The sequence below is a fragment of the Heptranchias perlo genome, chromosome 14 (genome assembly GCF_035084215.1).
Source record: "Heptranchias perlo isolate sHepPer1 chromosome 14, sHepPer1.hap1, whole genome shotgun sequence".
Classification (NCBI taxonomy): domain Eukaryota; kingdom Metazoa; phylum Chordata; class Chondrichthyes; order Hexanchiformes; family Hexanchidae; genus Heptranchias; species Heptranchias perlo.
The window spans coordinates 9694082-9714749 of record NC_090338.1 but is presented as its reverse complement, the minus strand read 5'-3'; the positions used below and the strand labels follow the sequence as shown (position 1 = coordinate 9714749).

The 20668-nt window shown below is 41.5% G+C and overlaps 1 protein-coding gene across 1 annotated transcript in view; it reads left to right on the top strand.

Moving 5' to 3' along the window:
* LOC137332311 (protein diaphanous homolog 1-like) overlaps nt 1-20668 on the top strand; it is a 347604-nt gene that overhangs the window by 271858 nt on the left and 55078 nt on the right. The window contains exons 24-25 of the mRNA XM_067996041.1: nt 4803-4966; nt 9604-9736. Coding sequence (XP_067852142.1) covers nt 4803-4966; nt 9604-9736 — 297 coding nt within the window. The remainder of the gene's footprint in view (nt 1-4802; nt 4967-9603; nt 9737-20668) is intronic.

Below are 20668 nucleotides of genomic sequence, written 5' to 3'. Positions count from 1 at the left end.
TTAAATCACATAGTTGTTGGGAAATGTACTCTGAAGTTACAGTATTTGAGGTCAGGCTTTGTAAGAAAATTACATTTGTATTCATGCTGCGACACATCACTGGTCTCTTTTGTTGTCAAGTTCAATGAAACAGTTGGTGAGCAATAAATTTCTCTTTTTCAGTCCTTTTAGTTGCAAGGAGTTTTAAACTTGCTGACCCTGTTAATTTGGTAATTGAAGATTTAGTGAGGGAAAATAATGAAATGAGGAAAAGGATCAGAGTGAAGTCGAGACCGAATTAGTAACATCCTCTGTGTTGTATGTGATTTTCAATTCTGCGCTGAAGAACATTTTATAGAATTAATTGAGGTCACAGCATTAGAACTGCCTGAAGGATAGAGTCTAACATTCAAAATGAATGCTGTAAGCTTTTAGACCAAAGTACAGTATCGGCATTTTTAAGAGTGAAATCCTTCTTTTGTTTTTTGCTGCTGTGCAATTCAAAAAAAAAGGTGCTCTGGAATTTTTCAAAGACCAGCCAAATTGAGAGTTTTTAAGAAGATTGCCTTTCAGTTTTTTGAAAATGCTTTGATGATCAAGTAAATTGACTGATTTTTAAATAGATCATTGGTATAAAATACACAAGGCTCAGTGCAGTTTATGAGGTGATGAAGAAGGGTGATCAAAAGTCCATTTATTTTTGGGTTTTGATTGGTTCCCTTGACTGTTGTTCAGAATTACATAGAACGTACAGCACAGAAACAGGCCATTCGGCCCAACAGGTCCATGCCGGTGTTTATGCTCCACACGAGCCTCCTCCCTCCCTACTTCATCTAGCCCTATCAATAAATCCTTCTATTCCTTTTTCCTTCGTGTTTATCTAGCTTTCCCTTAAATGCATCTATGCTAGTCGCCTCAACTACTCCAGAGAACTGCAGCAGTGTACAAAAACAATCAAAATGATACAACAACCCAATTTGTTAAACTTTCCAGGGGCCTTTTTTTAATATCTCGGCTATATCCATCAGTTTCTGTAAAAAGAAAAGATAACTTTAATGTTTCAAATATAGACCGCCTCCTGAGCTCTCTGATTAGTTTATAGTCTTGAAATTACTCTCTGCCATCATGGGACTGAACCATGCAGAGCAGAAAAGCTCCAGATTCAACTCCTATTCTGTGCTGAGTTCACTGATCTTAGCTTGGGTTGGTAATGGAGGTGCTACAATTGGCTAAATCAGGGTACTACTTCTGCTGTGTTGTCTAATGTGCCCCCCCCACCTCTGCCCTTGTTGAACAGTGCATGTGAGTACATGTGATGTTTCTGTCCTTCGTGGTTGGATAGTGTGATAACACTCACTGTCCAGACTGCTCTATGAGGAATGGCATTTGGGAATGGTACTAATGGACAGCAATCAAGAGCAGGACCCTATGGCTGACAAAATTTTGTTCTCTTTGTCATGGTTTTTGTTTATCTATTGAGCTCTGATGAAGTTTCCCACTTGAAACATTAACTTATTTTTCTCTTGTAGGCACTGACTGACCCATGTATTTCCAGCATTTATTATTTTTTTAATGTTTAATTCATAGTTTTTTTTCATATAAAAGAAGGCAGATGGGAAAAATACAGTGATTAAACTGGCACATTGTCATTAATTTAGTGTAACATCCCAAGATGCTTTACAAAAGAAAAGCATTGGGCAGCGAGAAAGAATTGGGAGAAGAATTAGGATCAAAGATCTGGCTGAAGAATTATATTTTAAGGAGGCTTTTGAAAGTGAGGGGAGATGAGGCCAGACAGAGCTTAGGGAGAGAATTCCAGAATGCAAGGCCATAATGGCTGAGGGCTCTGGGGAGGGGGGAGTGAACAGACTCAGAAGAGTAGAGGGTGCAAGCTGGGAAGAAGGGCTGGAGGAGGTTGCAGAGATGGGGATGGAACAATACCATAGGTGAGGTCAAGGTTTTTCAAATCAATTGTTTGGGAGAGGAAGCCAATGGAGGTTAGCAGGGAGGGTCAGGGGTGATAGATGAGTGGGCCTTAGAAAGCAACATGATTTAGGCAGTGGATTTCTGCATGAGCTGGAGTTTTTGTAAGGTGGCATCTAGCGAGAAGAGTGTGAGAGAAAGCAAGCCTGGGGGGGGGGGGTGGTGGGGTGCAAAGATATGGGTGCAGGTTTCAACAGCAGTGGAATGAGTTGGAATGTAGGCAGGCGATATTGTGGAGGTGGCATTTTCAGTCTCCTGAATTGACTGTAAAATAGGGTTTAAGTTCAACTTGGTCAAACAGTTGTCCACTGTCACGTTTAGCCTGTACAACCAATGGGTTGGGGAATGGATTTGAGGACTAGGGTACAGAGTTTTAGGCAAGAACCGAACAGGATAGCTTTGCTCTTGCCCTTGTTTTGTTTTAAGAGATTCAGGCTCATCCGTGGCTTTCTCAGACAGATAGTGATTGTGACAGTCGTGGGAATGGGGCTGGTTTGGTGGGGTAAAGCTCTGTGTGGTCAGTGTGCTTATGGAAGCTGAGTGCATGCTTACTTATGTCTCCAGAAGGAAAACACCATGTATGTTAGGAATAGTGAGGGGGCTAAGAATAGAACCTTGGAGCACATCGGAGGTGCCTGTGGAGGTATGGGAAGAGAAGGCACTGCAGGAGAAGCGTTGGTCAGGAAACCAGACTTAAGGCACTGGAGCAAGGAGTATGGGAGAAGTGGGCAGGGTGTTGGGCTCAAAGACCTTAGATAGTTAGAGGATGTTGGAAATTAGGTGTTAATTAGAGATGATCAAGGGATTGAGGGTGGAGGTGTTAATAGTGAAGTAAGGGGATGAGAGCCATGTAATTCTGCCCTTTGTGTTTGGACTCACTCAGTATGGCTAAATATAAATAATGCAAACGCTGCAGCATTAAAATATGTGCACCAGAGTCAGTCGGCTTGGCGACTTTGTCATTGTTAGTAAGGTTACAATATTTTTTTCTAAAAACAAAAACCATGATTACTGGAAATTGGAATTTTAAAAGAAAATGTTGGAAATGTGTGCAGGTCAGTCAGCAGATGTAACCAAAAGATCAGTTAAAGTTTTGAGTGAGCCCCTCCACCAGGCTGGAGAAAATAGAGCAGGAGAACACAATTTTATTTAGCCACATGCCATCCCCCATACAGAAAAGGACCCGTTTCCATTGATACGAAGGGTTTCAAAACTTTCCTTAAAGTTTTTTTCTATCGCACAATTTATAGCCATTTTTACACTGTATGAGTGCGGAAGACAAAGGGGGACCCAGTCTGTCCTGCACAACCGCGCTACATAGCCACAAGGCCAGTTTCCTTATCCTGACAGAATTGTGGGTCTCTAAATCTGCTGTCAGGAAGCGGGATTAGTTGTGTAAGTGCAGGGAGCCGGTCTTGCCTTTTTGCTGCCCGTGGGACTTTGTGTACAAGTGGAACTCGGTGCACCTACTGAGACCTGGTCTCCTATTTGAGTCTAAAAACAGGGCACAATGTCACACTCCTTAAGCTGCATGAAATACAATGTACAAAGATAAAGGCACTTTACATAATATTACATAGAAATTACAACAGAGAAACAGGCCATTTGGTGTAACCAGTCCAAATCATTGATGTACATAATGAATAGAAGCAGTCCCAGAACAGAACTCTGTGGGACACGATTACCCATTTCCAATCACTGAGAAATTACCCGTAACTCTGACTCTGTTTTCTCTCTTCTAATCCCTTTTAACCAAATTTGCTGCCCTTGTTTCCATACCTATTAATAGTCCTCTGTGTGATACGTTGTCAAAGGCTTTCTGAAAGTCCATGTGCACCATGTCTACTATATTTCCTCCATCCACCATATCTGTCGCCCCCTGAAAGAATTCTATTAGGTTTGTCAAGGATAATCTTCTCGGCTATCCGTCTTGGCTGCTTCTAATTATTTTTTCTTCATCTAGATAGTTAGTCATTTCATGCTTCATTAAAGAGTCCAAAATTCTCCCTACCACAGATATTAAACTAACTGGCCTGTAATTACCTGGGTTAGGTCTGTAATGTAAACTAAGGCAGTCGTTTTCACAATTTTCTGTGCAGAGGACCGTCTGCAAAAATTGCCGAACTCCTGGATTTCCCCATACTAACTTCTGATTGCCATCTACTCAAAGGAAAAGTGCTATAATTAGAGAGAAGTAAGCATATAGTAATAGAAATAACGTGCTAGTGGGTCAGTAAGTATAGAAATAAAATATTGAATACAGAATTTTTGAGATTCTAGATTTTCCAATGAGTTACGCACATATCACTCAAAAGCTTCAGAATAATCGTTTCAAGATGCTGGCAGATATGTATTGTGTATCCAGCAATATTAGTTTTTATTTCAGATTTTCCAGGATTTGTTTTCGTTAAATAAGTATGCTAGCCGCTTTCTTGGAGGTAGCTAATGGGTTTAGTTTCCTGCAAATAGGCCTTGATATGATGGAAAGAGATGTAAAGGTCTGCATACTTTAAGAAGACCCTCACAGTCGAGCATTTGGGATTGCATGTAAATCCAGTGCAGTGGAAGAGTCTGGCAGGAAAATCAGAAAAAATTGTTTGACGTCAATTGAGCTTTGTTCTTTCTCCGAGCTAGCAGTTTTTTTCAGCATGCTCACGAGAATATACAGTATAACTCACCATCAATGATAACTAAATAAAATTGCCTCAGAGTTAAAGTTTCTATGTCAGTGAAAATTAAAACACTGACCTGTGAAGTTTGAGAAATCGTGCTATATATGAGTAATATGTGGTCTATGTTGTACATCAAGATAATTTTTCCTTAATGAAAGTCTTGGCACAGTTTTGTACAGGTTGCAAGGGAACAGTTTGACAAGTTATCAGGGATGCATAAAACCATGGAGGAGGAGTTCGAAGATCTTGGACAATACTTCGTCTTTGATACCAAGAAAATATCTGTTGAGGAATTCTTCGGTGATCTTAGTAACTTCAAGAGTATGTTTTCGGTAAGTGCTTAATTACATACAGATAAAGCAATGTGATAACGACGTAGACACCTATATGATTTGGTACAGGGCATCATCCTGCAATCTCTCCCAATTGTTGATTCATATCGGAACCTGGTGGATGCCACCTTCATCCTAGACACTTTCCATTAGGACAGTTCTAAGAAGAGGGGAAGGATATTTCATCTTTTCTATTTGCTTCAATGACAGCAAACTCCCAATGTAAGTTAAGCTTATGGCAAAAAATGACATGCCCAGTTCTCCTTCATGGTTCAGAATTCTTAGGTATGCAAAAAAGGGACTTCCTCTGGTTCATGCGTGAGATCCAGGACCAAGCTGGAAGGTGGATTTGTGGCAAAAAAAAGAAATGGTTGGTAGGAGGAAGGGCTCTAGTCTACACAGATCTGAGACTCAATCCCCTGGAGGGGAGCATGCTTCATGAGGGCATGCTTCTTCGACAAAGACTTTCGCATGAGGAACTGGATATTTGTTTAGCAATGAGTAACCCTGATACACGACACTGGAGCTAGGTAGCTTGCACATCAGGTGATGTCCTTTGGGTGACATATGTCCTTCGTCTAGCTGATGATGAAGTTCTAAGATTGAGACAACTGCAGCTGGAAGGCATTATCAGGAGGCTGGGCATGAGAACGTCTGCTTCATATATCCAGGGCTCAGTACTTACCACGATTGAGTTGCACAGGGTAAGCAGCTGCTACCGAAACTCCACACCGCCAACGGTTTCTGGCAGCTCTGGGTCATCTCCGAGTTATGGGAGTTTTAAACACTAGTAGAGCCTTGCAGCTTCTCTGGCCCAATGGATACAGGAACTTACTGGTGCATTGCTACACCATTACAAACCAGACAGTCCTTCCTTCCCCAGTCCCTTACCCAGTTAGTCATTCTTAATGTGTGATCCTCGTAGTGAGATTTTGGAGGCTGTTCAACTGTGGGGAGCCTCACCATTGGAGCTTCACCATAAGACCATAAGAGATAGGAGCACGAGTAGGCCATTTAGCCCTTCGAGCCTGCTCCGCCATTCAATGAGATCATGGCAGATCTGATTTTTACCTCAACTCCACTTTCCCGCCTTTTCCCCATATCATTTGACTCCCTTGCTGATCAAAAATGTGTCTAACTCAGCCTCGAATGTATTCAATGACTCAGCCTCCACAGCTTTTTGGGGTTAGGAATTCCAAAGATTCATGACCCTCTGGGAGAAGAAATTCCACCTCATTTCCATCTTAAACGGGCGACCCCTTATTCTGAGACTATGCCCCCTAGTTTTAGATTCCCCCATGAGGGGTAACATCCTCTCAGCATCTACCCTATCGAGTCCCCTCAGAATCTTGTATGTTTCAATAAGATCTTCTCTCTTTCTTCTAAACTCCAATGAGTATTGACCCAACTTGTTCAATCTTTCCTCATAAGACAACCCTTCCATACCTGGAATCAACCCAGTGAACCTTCTCTGAATTGCCTCCAATGCAAGTATGTCCTTCCTTAAACAAGGGCACCAGAACTGTACATAGTACTCTAGGTGTGGTCTCACCAGCACCATGTACAGTTGTAGTATGACTTCCCTGCTTTTATACTCCATCCCCCTAGAAATAAAGGCCAATATTCCGTTTGCCTTCCGGATTACCTGCTGCACCTGTATGTTGACTTTTGTGTTTCATGTACGAGGATACCCAGATCCCTCTGTACCGCAGCATTTTCTGGTATTTCTCCATTCAAATAATATTTTGCTTTTTTATTTTTCCTCCCAAAGTGGATGACTTCACATTTTCCCACATTATATTCCATCGGCCAAATTTTTGCCCGTTCACTTAACCTGTCAATATCCCTTTGCAGACACTTTGTGTCCTCATTGCAACTTGCTTTTCCACCTATCTTTGTATCATCAGCAAATTTGGCCACAAGACACTCTGTTCCTTCATCCAAGTCATTGATATATATTGTAAATAGTTGAGGCCCCAGCACTGAGCCCTGCGGCACCCCACTAGTTACAGATTGCCATTTTGAAAATGACCCTTTTAATCCTGACTTTGTTTTCTGTTAGTTAGCCAATCCTCTATCCATGCCGGTATATTACCCCAACACCATGAGCTCTTATCTTGTGCAGTAATCTTTCATGTGGCACCTTATCGAATGCCTTTTGGAAATCCAAATATACTGCATCCATTGGTTCCCCTTTATCCACCCTGCCCGTTACTTCCTCAAAGAACTCTAATAAATTTGTCAGACACGATTTCCCCTTCATAAAACCATGTTGACTCTCCGTGATTGTATTATGAGTATCCAAATGTCCTGCTACTACTTCCTTAATAATGGATTCTAGCATTTTCCCAATGACAGATGTTAGGCTAACTGGTCTATAGTTACCTGCTTTCTGTCTCACCCCTTTCTTGAATAGGGGTGTTACGTTTGCGGTTTTCCAATCCGCTGGGACCTTTCCAGAATCTAGTGAATTCTGGAAGATGACAACCAATGCATCCACTATCTCTGTAGTCACTTCCTTTAAGACCCTCGGATGCAAGCCATCAGGTCCAGGGGAATTGTCAGCCTTTAGACCCATTAGTTTACCTAGTACTTTTTTTCTAGTGATGGTGATTGTTTTTAGTTCCTCCCTCCCCTTTGCCCCTTGATTTTCTACTATTATTGGTATATTACTAGTGTCTTCTACTGTGAAGACAGATACAAAATATCTGTTCAATTCCTCTGCCATTTCCATGTTTTCCATTATTATTTCCCCAGTCTCATCCTCTAAGGGACCAATGTTTACTTTAGCTACCCTCTTCCTTTTTATATACTTGTAGAAGCTTTTACTGTCAGTTTTTATATTTCTTACTAGTTTATTCTCATCATTTATTTTCTCCCTCTTTATTGTTCTTTAAAGTTTTCCTAATCTTTGGGCTTACCAGTAATGTTTGCCATGTTGTAGGCTTTTTCTTTTAACCTGATACCATCCTTTACTTCCTTAGTTAGCCATGGTTGGTTCACCCTTTTTGTGGAGTCTTTCCTCCTAACGGATATATTTTTGTTGCGAGTCATAAAATATCTTTTTTAATGTTTGCCACTGCTTATCCACCCTCATACCACTTGTGCAATGTCTAACAGGAATCACTGGATAATGATGAGGAATGGGAACCCTGATTTCCTTTCCCTAACCCAGAAGCACTGAAGCTACGTGTATCATTCCAGTTGTTGCCTGGCTGAGATCAGTTAATTCAGCGTAGGCCAGGAATCAAACCTAGGATCCTCTGGTTCATGTGGCTCAGTTCAGACCATGCAATGTATTTACGTACTGATTCATCAAGGGGAGCTCTAAGATTGGAACTTTACAATCTACAAAATTATGGTAAACCTGCAACTATTAGCAACTCCTGGACTACTGAACCCACAGAAGCTTAAATAATTAGCATTGTATCCACTTATATTTGAACCTGGGACTTTGAGTCAGAAGGCTGTGGGTTCAAGTCCCACGGCAGACACTTTAGCACAAAATCCAGGCTGACACTCTAGTATCGTACTGAGGAAGTACTGCACTGTCAGAGGTACCGTCTTTCAGATGAGATGTTAAACCGAGGCCCCATCCGCCCCCTCGGGTGGACGTAAAAGATCCCATGGCACTATTTGAAAGAAGAGCAGGAGAGTTCTCCCCGGTGTCCTGGTCAATATTTCATCCCTCAACCAACACCAAAAAAACAGATTATCTGCTCGTTATCACATTGTTGTTTGTGGGACCTTGCTGTGCACGAATTGGCTGCCGTGTTTCCTACATTACAATAGTGACTACGCTTCAAAAGTACTTCTTGGCTGTAAAGCGCTTTGGGATGTCCTGAGGTCCTGAAAGGTGCCATATAAATGCAGTTTTTTTCTTTTTTTTTAATTCTTTCATGGGATGTGGGCGTCGCTGGCAAGGCCGGCATTTATTTCCCATCCCTAATTGCCCTCGAGAAGGTGGTGGTGAGCCGCCGCCTTGAACCGCTGCAGTCCGTCTGGTAAAGGTTCTCCCACAGTACTGTTAGGAAGGGAGTTCCAGGATTTTGACCCAGTGATGATGAAGGAACGGTGATATATTTCCAAGTCAGGATGGTGTGTGACTTGGAGGGGAACGTGCAGGTGGTGTTGTTCCCATGTGCCTGCTGCTCTTGTCCTTCTAGGTGGTAGAGGTCGCGGGTTTGGGAGGTGCTGTCAAAGAAGCCTTGGCGAGTTGCTGCAGTGCATCCTGTGGATGGTACACACTGCAGCCACTGTGCGCCGGTGGTGAAGGGAGTGAATGTTTAGGGTGGTGGATGGGGTGCCAATCAAGCGAGCTGCTTTATCTTGGATGGTGTCGAGCTTCTTGAGTGTTGTTGGAGCTGCACTCATCCAAGCAAGTGGAGAGTATTCCATCACACTCCTGACATGTGCTTTGTATATGGTGGAAAGGCTTTGGGGAGTCAGGAGGTGAGTCACTCGCCACAGAATACCCAGCCTCTGACCTGCTCTCGTAGCCACAGTATTTATATGGCTGGTCCAGTTAAGTTTCTGGTCAATGGTGACCCCCAGGATGTTGATGGTGGGGGATTCGGCGATGGTAATGCCGTTGAATGTCAAGGGGAGGTGGTTAAATGCTTTTATATCTTCCTCAGCAATCAGTAGCGGAGAACAAGAAACGGAAAGAAGCCGAAGAGAAAATCAAAAGAGCCAAACTTGCCAAAGAGAAAGCGGAAAAGGAAAGACTGGAGAAACAGAAGAAGAATGCGATCATCGACATGAATGCAGGTAGGAGATTTTCCATTGTTCTTCCTTGTAGGTTTTTGTTGCAATCTGATTTCAATTCTGCACTTAGTTTTGTTGCCAAGTCACCAAAATGATTGGTTTGGTAACAGACCTATGCTGCATGGTAACGGTTTTAAGTCAGTGCCTAAGGGATACATATGCATAGGATTCCAAGATACCAGAAGCTACAGAACACTATTGGGTACACTTTAACCCCCAAGAACGGGTGGGTTGGGGGCGGGTGGGAGTAAAAATCCTCCGTTTTCAGAGAGGGACCGCATTCTGGCTCCAACGCACCTACTTCTGGCTTTAACCCAGGCAGGTTTGTCTGTGTGTGGAGAGCAGATACCAGGAAGTCCTGACCCCACATAAAGCCGGCGGGCCGATACTTAAAAGGGCAATGTACCTCATTGAGATACTTGAGGTACTTAGTATTTTGTGTATTGGAATAATAAGATGAATTTAACCTTACCTATTCGGTTTTTCCATCGCTTCCCATTCACGTCAGGTGAAAGCAGGCAGGAAGGGCCGGATTCATGAGGTGAGTGCCTTTATTGCACTGTTGGTGGGCCCGAAGGAGCAGGAGTGCTTCATCCAGGCTCGACAGGACCCCGCGATCGGCGGGCCGACCCCCTCCCTCCCCCACCCCCCCAACCCCCACCAACCCCGGATGATGGACCTCCACCTACCTCCGACTCTTCGCCCGACCTCCAGTGACGTCCGAACTCCAAGTCCCAGCCCATAATACCTCCCTCCCTCCGATCCTCAGCCGTGGCCTGCTGCCACAGGCCTTTCCGCCCCACAACCTTCCAACCTGTCAATCGGGCTGGCTGCCAGGTGCGAAACCAGGCTGTGAAATTGCCTCATTAAGTGATCGGGACCCACCCCCTTACCCTCCGGGTTTCGTACCCGAAGATCTTTCCACTCCCGCCACCCCCCCAAGCTCCCTTTCTGGCTTCATGCTAAAATTTACTCCTATCTGTCAGATCTTTCCTATCAGATTATAGAGGGAGTAGTGCTGCCTGTAGAAAAGCTGAGTTATGCAGATAGGAGAGGGCTTTACTGTACATCTCACCAATTTGTACCTGGCTTGGCAGTGCTTAATATCAACACTGAATACCTAATGCAGCAAGTGTTCAATTCACCAGCGTTAACCTCCTTCATTATAGTCAAAGTAATAATTGAGGCTGTTGAAAATCTGCAGTAAAAACTTTAAATGCTGAATTTAGACTGCAAGTCTGTCAGCATCCGAAAATAGAAAAGACAGGTCAACCGTTGAGATCTGATGAAGGATCCTGCTCGGAATATTAACCTGTCTTCTCTTCAGATGCTGATAGACCTGCTGTTTGTAATAAATTCCTTCAACTTGATCAGCACAAAAGAATAGCTTTTTAAAAAAAATAGGGAAAAATACAGATAAATTATATTTTTGAAAAACAATCAACAGAAACGTATTGGAAATCATTGTTATAGAAGCTGTGTCACAAAACAGCTACTTATTTTGAGCAGTAAAAGAATATTGGGATTGTTTGCTACTTAGATTTAGGATCGTAGATTGTAGGTAATAGAAATGGTGAGTTGTTACACCAGATGGCACTGTGCTTACACTGGGGTTGAAGCAGGGAGGGAAGGGGGCGTACTGCAGAATACTGATTGACACCATCCTTGAACTGGGAGTGTTCAATGCCGTCACCAGCTGCAGATCAGGAAAACAAAATGTTCTGCTTCTCCTCTCCCCTCACCCACCCCCCCCCCCCAACTTGTGCTTTATAATCTGCATGTGCACAGAAACAATACAGTATGCATCTAAATAAGAATTATTCACAGTCAAGGACGTGTGCCTTTAAGCTATCCCTTTACTCATTTGCAGTGTTTAGCACATTCAGTTCAGGATGCAGGTTTAAGGTAGAGGGAGGGTGAGAGCATTTGGTGTCTCTCACTGTGTTTAATTTGGCGATGTCCCCCCCTCCCTCTTCTACCACTGTGAACCTGATACAGAATGGCAGGAAAGCAATAAGATTAAGGATGCTGTGATTATCACCATTGCACAGATTGTACTGCTGAGTGCTAAACATGTGACGCAGGCTGCAGTTAAAGCTGTGGAGGAAGTGAAAATCCCCCCCAGTGTCAGCAAAAAAAAAAGACCTTGGAAAGGGGGGGTGGAGCAAGAGTTAAGGTCAGGGAAAGAGATATCGAGGCTGCGGCACTTTATTATGCTGACAAGCCCGCACAGATCAAGCTCCGTGGAGCGTATGGCTGACTGGTTTCAGTGGAAACCCAGAATTCTTTTAGTAATTTAAAAGCTTACCCTTAAAGCTGCAATACAGTGAAACCCCAGTCATTTTTATTTTTTTTAATGTATTTTTATTTTTTTAAATAATTTATCAATCCTATATAATGCCGCTTTTGATATATTTTGAAAGATGTAGTTTTTTTGTTCCTGAGGGTGGCAGCACTAGTTTACACTATTGAATGCTGTACTGCTGAACCAGTTTTTTTTAATAAATTGGGATGTGCCACTTCAGGTGACGTAGCAACATTAAAGTGAGGTTCTGTTTATTTTGGGACAGTATAATTTAACAGCAAACAAACACTGTGCAAAACATGTTAGTGTATATTATAGAATTGTAGATCACCCAAATATTTCTCATTTGCAGAGATCTGCCTTTAAGGCCCCCTGGACTGTATTTGTGGCCCCTTGTTTTTTTTAATGATTATTGTTGTTTCTGTTCCTTTCCCACGAGATGTCACAAGCTTTTAAAGCAGAGTGAGAGAGCTGCTCAGCCTGTGATATTTCCTGCACCATCTTTTTTGCCAGAAGGTGGCCCACTTCTATTCACTTCCCTGCCCCCACCACCAGACTAATCATGGCCTTAAAACCATCTTCCTGCCACTCCCATGAAAGATATTCCATTGTGCTGTAACATCTTATATTATGATTCATAAAATGTAATTTTTTTTTAATCTTAAGTGTTGTGTGCAGTTTAACATCAAAGTGCCTGTAAACATGTTACACATAATGTTACCAGTTAAAATGCATTTTTAATATACAGTGTTAGCAGCCAGTAATGATGAATTCTAACACTAGAGAAGACAGTTTACGCTGAAATGATTTGAAGCAGATGATGCATAATAAATTATTAAGAATATTTAAATAGGAGTTTATGCAGCAGTTGAAATTTACTGTTGATTGCCCATCAGCTGGGTTGCAGAATGTAAAAATGCTGAGGTTAGGATTCTGCAAAGGTGCACAACCCTTCCCAGCGCCCCCCATCCCCCAGTGGCTCAGTGGACCATACCATGGCTTTCAGAGGGATGTGACAGTAAAATACAAGGGGGCCATATATTCTTAACTGAACAGTCTTTGAAAACAAAATAGGAGCAAACTGTTTCTGTTAAGTTGTCATTGTTGGATAACAGCTTTAATATTTAGACTTTTTAAAAATCCTAGATGATTTAGAACATTCCCAAACTATCCATCTTGGAATAGTCTGCCAGGCTTTCATTTAACTCCTTAAGGACTATGACCCAATTTTATGCAGCATTAAAAATATATAGCAGCATTCCATCTGTGTAATTCTCTGTGAATATGAACAATGAGTAATCTTCCTATGTTTATTTTTTCTTTTGCCATTACTGTAATATGTAAAATGAATGGAGGATTTTTAACAGATGTATAATAGAAAACAGCTGTGTTTGGAAAAACAGCCTTTCTCGTGTTTCCTGATACGACCAGTCCATGGAATATTTTATCTCTTAATTCACGGACACTGTGCCCTGAAATGTTAATGTAATATAAATTTACAGTTTCAGCTGTGAAATCCTTTCAGAGCTCAGGATGTTAATCAATAAATGGGCATCCTGTTGCAAGGCGAATGAAGGTCAGCTGTTAAGAATGCTCACAATAACGTCACCAGGCTGTTTTACTCGTCCCCGCCCAAATGCTGTTTTCAGCTTTCAAAAAGGGCACATTTGTTACATAGTGCTGTGCAAAAATGCAATTCTGGTAACACTGATGTTGCAAAATATAGTGTAGATTTAAGCAAACACAAGCTGCTCAATGGGGATAAGTTTAACTTTTGGCAATGGTGTGAAATAGGCAATATGGGATCGGCCACCCGTTATACATCACTCCCGATTTTCCTTTTCATTGACTTCACTGGAAAGGAAAATAAGGAGGTGTACAACGGGCGGCTGATCTGATATCATCCGATCTCCACTATCACCAAAAGTTAAAATTATCTTCAATGTGTCTTTGTTAGGATTCTCGGTGTAATCAGAAATATTGTTAAAAACACCATTGCTCTGCCTAGTTTTGAGCAGACCTGTCTAACATCACCTCCAGAGATAGGGCGTGTTGTTATTTTCCATTGCCCCGCTAACAATAACCAGTCAGATCCTGTTTGACACTGCAATCCTTGATTTGCAAAACCCTCTGGTCTGCATGTGTTTTTGCAGTGTCAGCTAGCAATGTATGATGAACATATGGTACATTTCATTGGGACTACAGGGCAAAGCTGCATTCTTGGCAAATTAAAGTTTTTGTAAGTTTTAAGCAATCGTAACCTAAACTAGCTGATGTTTGGGGAAAAAAATAAGGTTTTATTTACTCCTGGAGAAATTCAAATCTGAAAATAACACGACTCACTGGACCTTTAGGCTTTGACACTGATTACGTGACTGTGATGAGATCAGTTCATTTTTAAATTCTATATTTTAGATTTATATGCATCACATCTTTCCCAGAATGTTGTAGATTAAGAATACTTTTAACATTGGGCAATTAAAATAAAGAACATGCATTTATATAATGCCTTTCAGGACCTCACGACATCCCAAGCGCTTTACGGTCAATGAAGTACTTTTGAAGTGTAGTCACTGTTTGAATGTAGGAAACGCGGCAGCCAATTTGCACAATCTACACCAGGAGCGACAAACATGGAACATAGGAATTGCTAGACAAAAAGGGACCATGGTCCATCTACTTCACCTTCTACCATCCTGGCGGTCGCATGATACAACAATAACGTGGAGTTGTTTACTAATCAAAACAATCAGTCTCTATCAATTAGTGTACAATAGACCCAGACGTGAGGTGAGGAAAGCCTCCAGTGGTGGAGAGCTTTGAGAACCATAGGTCCAAAGTCACCTGTTCCTCCCAAGCCTGCTACACAGATCATATGTCATGTTTCAAATTATTTTCCATTCTTCCAATGGCTGCGTAATCTTTGACGGTCCATTTGATTGTATGTGATTATAAGGCTTCTAAACTATAAAACTGACTCTTTGTCCTTTAGTCCTTGCTTATCGCTTGCCCTTTCCAGTTTGTCCATCACGTGGTCTCTCCTTTCATGGTCAGGGCAGTCAGAGGAATTATGAGCGGAGGAGCTTACTCCTTCCTGTAAAGGAAATTCTTACAGTACATAACCAAGTGGCCTGCTTTGAAAAATACATAATGGAAAGCAGGCCTATGGTGTGCGGTAAGTTGATCTGCCAACACAATGTGCTGTAAAGTATTAGGATGTGGTCTTACTTCCACAGTTAATCCCCACAGCAAGTTTCTAATTTTAGCTAAGTTGTTACGGGTGACATGCTTGCATGGGCAAGGATAGTAAAGGATGGACATCTGTGCCCTTACTACATGCCATCTAGAATCTGGATAGAATAGCAGAGACCGGAGACGGGGTTTGAGTTGCAAGAAGTGACCAGGAGGATTCCAGGAGTTGGGGCTGCAAGTTATGAAGCAAGACTCAGAGAACTGAACTTGTTTTCATTAGAGAAAAGAGGAAATGCGATTTGAGTTTATAGATTGATGAAAGATGGCCATTTAAATGTTATGATGTGGAGATGCCGGTGATGGACTGGGGTTGACAATTGTAAACAATTTTACAACACCAAGTTATAGTCCAACGATTTTATTTGAAATTTACAAGTTTTCGGAGGCTTCCTCCTTCCTCAGGTAAATGTACCTGAGGAAGGAGGAAGCCTCCGAAAGCTTGTAAATTTCAAATAAAATCGTTGGACTATAACTTGGTGTTGTAAAATTGTTTACATTTCAATGTTGGCAGGGTAGTTAACTTGGACTGTAGGTGTAGAGTTAGAGAAAGATATAAAATTAACAAAACTGAAGCAAGACTCGAGATTAGAAGGAATTTCCTCTCTATATTGTGTTCTGGATATACAGACTGACAGGTAAAGTAGTTAAGGCTGTCCTTGTCAATTAACACTCTTAACAAAGAGCTGGTTGAGTATCTGGTTAGGAACAGATCTGAGAGCTATATAAAGATAAATAGCGGATAGCATCAACTGAATGCTGTGTGCAACATGATGGTTCTTGAGCCGTTGGCATCATGGAAGTGTCACGCCAAGGAAGGCCATTTGTGGGAATTCAAGATTAGACAGTAATTCTGTGGTTTTGTTTGATTCATCCTTGGGAGAGGACGAACAGTTTGCAGAGATTAAATGGGTTGAGTTGAATCCAAGCTAGAGCCTACTTTGATTAAACAAGGCTCATTGTTGACTTCTTTTTGAGTACTTGTCCTTCAGACCAAAATGACTGGCTTACTTGCCTGTTGTTTTTTTGTGCTTGCAAAGCATTGCAGCAATGCAGTAGGCATGGAGGTCCAAAGACTCATTTTCATGGATAAACACAGAATGTTATTTCCTCCCCTCCCCCCAAAAAATTAAAATCCCATGTAATAAAAAGACAATTCAACTTATTCAGTCATCATAAATCAGTCGACTTTATTATGGGTAAGGCTGCTGCTTTTTTTGTAGTTTGAAAAAACTGTTGAAATCATGGAAGGTGATTCCCAAAACTGGTTTTAAAAAAAAATCCTGACATTCTATTTACTAAAAACTTAAAAGAAAAACACATAAAATGCTGCAGTGAAAAACAAGGAAAGGGTTGCACACAAAAAGAACTCCAAAATGGAAGGCACTGAAGTGGAAGTTGGTGGGAGAAACTGGCAAGAAAATGAGGGAGCTAGCAAGGCCTGCAGTTGCCGAAGTAAGTGCTGCAGAGTAGCCAGGTTGGAACAACGTAGAAAGCGCAGGCCAAAAAGATAGGAAGGAGAGTTGAAGTAGTAAGCCAAGAGGCAGATCAGGATCACACTTCACAAGTTAATTGAGATAAGGCAGGCCATTTGTTTCATCTTATTTCGTTAATCCAAAAAGACCCTGAAGTCCCCCATTGCAGTATCCAATTGTTTACTAAATCAGTGCAGGGTTTTTGCCTTTATTACCAGATCTAGAAATCCATTCCATTCATTGCTCACTCTTTGTGTGAAGAAGAATTTCCTGATATCCATCTTAAATCTGTTAATTGGAACCTGTGAACCCTTGTTCTACTCTTGCAATTTATTTTAAAGTAATAGTACAGATTTACCTTTTCCATTCCCCTAACTATCTTGTGTAACTCTAAGATCACCTCTCAGATACCACCTTTCCAGGCTGAAAAGCCCAAGTCTTTCCAGTCTTTCCTCATAACTCAGCCCTTTGACCCTAAGTATCAGTCTTCTGGCTTTTCTCTGCACTTGGGGGACCGAACGGAGATGTTCGGCAAAGCAGTCACTCAAATTGCGTTCAGTCTCCCCACGGTAAGGACACTGCATCATGAGAAATAAATACGGTGTAATAGGTTGGAAGAATTATTAGCAAATTGATGTCTCACAGATGGAATTTTTTGGATCCTGGCGAATGGTGTTAGAAGAGGTGATTGAGCAAGTGCTGCAGCTGCAGTGATTGCATGGGAAACTACCTGAGGAAAGATGATTAAAGATATTCTGGAGGGAACAGCACCTTCAGAAAGCAGAGAGGGGACGTGATTGGTGGTGGATCATGTTGTAGGTGGCAGAAATGGTAAGAGATGATGCAGAGACTAGTGGGGTAGAAGGTCAGGACAAGGGGTACCCAGTTGTCGAACGAAAGTGAAGGCACAGGAAATGGGGCAGATCAAGGCACAACTTAACCTGGGGAAAAGGACATTTTGAAAGCTCGGTGAAGAAAGCGCAATTATCAGAACCAATACAAAGAAGAAACTGGGAGAATAGAATAATGTCGTCAAGGGGAGCAGGGTGAGAAGATGCATGATCCAGGTAATTATAAGAGCCTGTAGGCTTCTAATAGCCATCTGTGGAAAACCCATTGTCCGAGCTGGCTGAGAGAGAAGATTCCGGGAAGGGAAGAATCAGCAGTGGACCATGTGCAGTCTATACAATTATCCAGTTCAGAGAGAAAGTAGAAAGCAAAGTCATTAATGTAGTGGTGAAAGATCAAAAAAGAAGCCTGAGTAGGATTGGAACAAAGAAGACTAGATTTTTAAATTGGTATTATTTTAACAGCGGGGGTAACCCGTTTTATTTTAAATGGGCTACTGCCAGCGTCAAAATAAAGCCAGTCGGAAAATCTAGGCTATTGTTACATTTATCTGACAAATAAGTATCTAAAACCTGAATTTGACTTAGGCTGAGTCACCAGTTTAAAGTAAATCAAAAGCAAAATACTGCGGATGCTGGAAATCTAAAATAAGAACAGAAAATGCTGGAAATACTCAGCAAGTCAGGCTGCAGCTGTGGAGAAAGAAACAGAGTTAACGTTTCAAGTCGATGTCCCTTCGTCAGGGTTCTGGCGAAGGGTCAGCGACCTGAAACGTTAACTCTATTTCTTTCTGCACAGATGCTGCCTGACTTGCTGAGTATTTCCAGCATTTTCTGTTTTTACACCAGTTTAAAGTGACTGACTGTGATATACACTGAGCGACTTGAAGTCACTGACTTTCAATATAGATCAGTCTAAAAATAAAAAGTAATGTTATGCAACATTGAATATGTAAACAACTTTACATTTAATTTATGAATCCTAAAGATAAAACTTGCCATCTGTCATCTCCGGTTTATTGGTGATTGCTAAGGAAGGGTTTGCTGCAACTTGATATTTCTGGATCAAATATTGGACTGCAGTTGTTTTGCTGAGGCAGTTTGGATCCATTTTCTACATTTTGTTTTTGTAAGTTTGAGCTATGTGTCATTGAGCCTGATTACTTAATTGGCATCTGAACTTAGAATTTGCTGTCAACTTCAGAAGCCATACGGAGCAAAAACTTTTTCACAACTCTCTTAACTCTTACACTTGTATTTGTTTTATACTGACTTCATTCTGGAGAGCATTAACCTGTTCAGTGTCTCTATTTGCACTGCTGCATTTTTGATCGTCATGCAGTTTTACTTGTTTGTTTTATTAATCTTCTCTAGTTTTCAGCCCTCACTCATCCTCTCATCAAAGTGACAACTCATCTAGAGGTACAATTCCTTGTCTGCTGCCTACCCTCTGATACCTTAACACAAGTGGTCATTCTCCATGTGTGAGCTTCACCCTGTCCTTGGTTGGTGTCCATATACAACAGCAGCTAAAGGCAGACTTAATCTTAGTAGTGGCTCCTCCTTTCTGTTCCTTATGATTGCTGGATAATGGCCTTAAGTTCAAAACCTGTCCTTTTCATAAACCCCTTTTCCCTCCTAACCTGAGTACACCAAAGCCAATTGCATGTCCCCAGTGCCATCTTGGTTGCGATCAGCTAAGTGATCACAGACCAGGTGTTTTTTCATTCTCAAGTTGTGGGCGTTTATTGCCCATTCTTAGTTGCCCTGAGAAGGTGGTGGTGGGCCTATTTCTTGACGCGCTTGACAAGTTGTTGATATCATTTTCTGACAAGTATTTCCTAAAACATATACAGCAGCAGAAATGCAACTTGGCAATCAATATACTCTATCTACCTCAGCTCAACAGTCACCTTTTGAACAGAAACATTTAGATACAACTGAGTGGCTTGCTAGGCCATTTTAGAGGGCTTGTTAGAGTCAACCACGTTGGTGTGGAACTGGAGTGACAATAGGCCAATTCTGGGATCATCCTGGTCTGTACAGCTCAGTGTTACACCATACAACACCTTTAGCAACTAAGCCAGTGGTGGGAATTCTAACTAATAGTGCTTGTTCAACGTTCAAAAACAACTTCACAGCAATAGAGCTTAATGGTGTTCTTTGACCTAAAGTAGAGGTATTATTGAAAGGCATTCTACCATCTGGAACTAATAGGATTTTAAGTCTAAATGTTAGCCCTTTTATTGAAATAGTTGACTGTTTTATCCTGAGGAAGAAGACCCAATATTTTACTCCCCACCATTCAGTATTCTCCTCATATAAATAGCGATATTTTCCTTTTAATGTTTAGGGAGGGGTTGTTTCAAGATTTTCTTTCTGGAAGTGTACAGTATTTTGCAATGATGGGGTTTTATTTTGGTTTCTTGGAGGAGTTGCAACATTCACATTTTCTTGTACAAATATATGATTTCAATTACATAGCTGTCATGTCAAGCGACATTCATAGCCGTAGAAACTTCTAGAAAGCAACATCTGTACAGTCCCCATCTTCAGAGCACTAATTATCCCAGCAGGCATTCGAATACTTTGTTTACCAAGTAGCGCTGTATTTTAATTCTTCATTGAGTAGAGGAGAATATTTTTCTTTTATAAAAGTTTTTTCAAAATTAAGTCTTTGGAGGGAAAGAAAATGTAGTCACTTTAAATCTACAGATTGATAACTTGAGATAATGCTTACAATTTAAATCTAGGTTCTGTTCATGGGTGAGTGTTGAGCTGAGGTAGGTACATTGGTTGCCAAGTTGCAGGCCCACTGCTGTATATGTTTTAGGGAGTATTTGGCAGAAAATAGTAGGATTATGGAATGTGAAACATCCAGTGAATGGGAACGAGTGGTGCTGGTTGCATACACAGAGCAGGTAGTTTTCCATAATAGACTACTATTCCAGTGTCTAATTAGCTAATGTCCAATTGTCTTTGTTTTTGCTTTTTTTTGTGAGGTTTGGTGGTTTTATAGTGGACAAAGCTTCAAGTAATGGGATGATTTTGTGTTTTT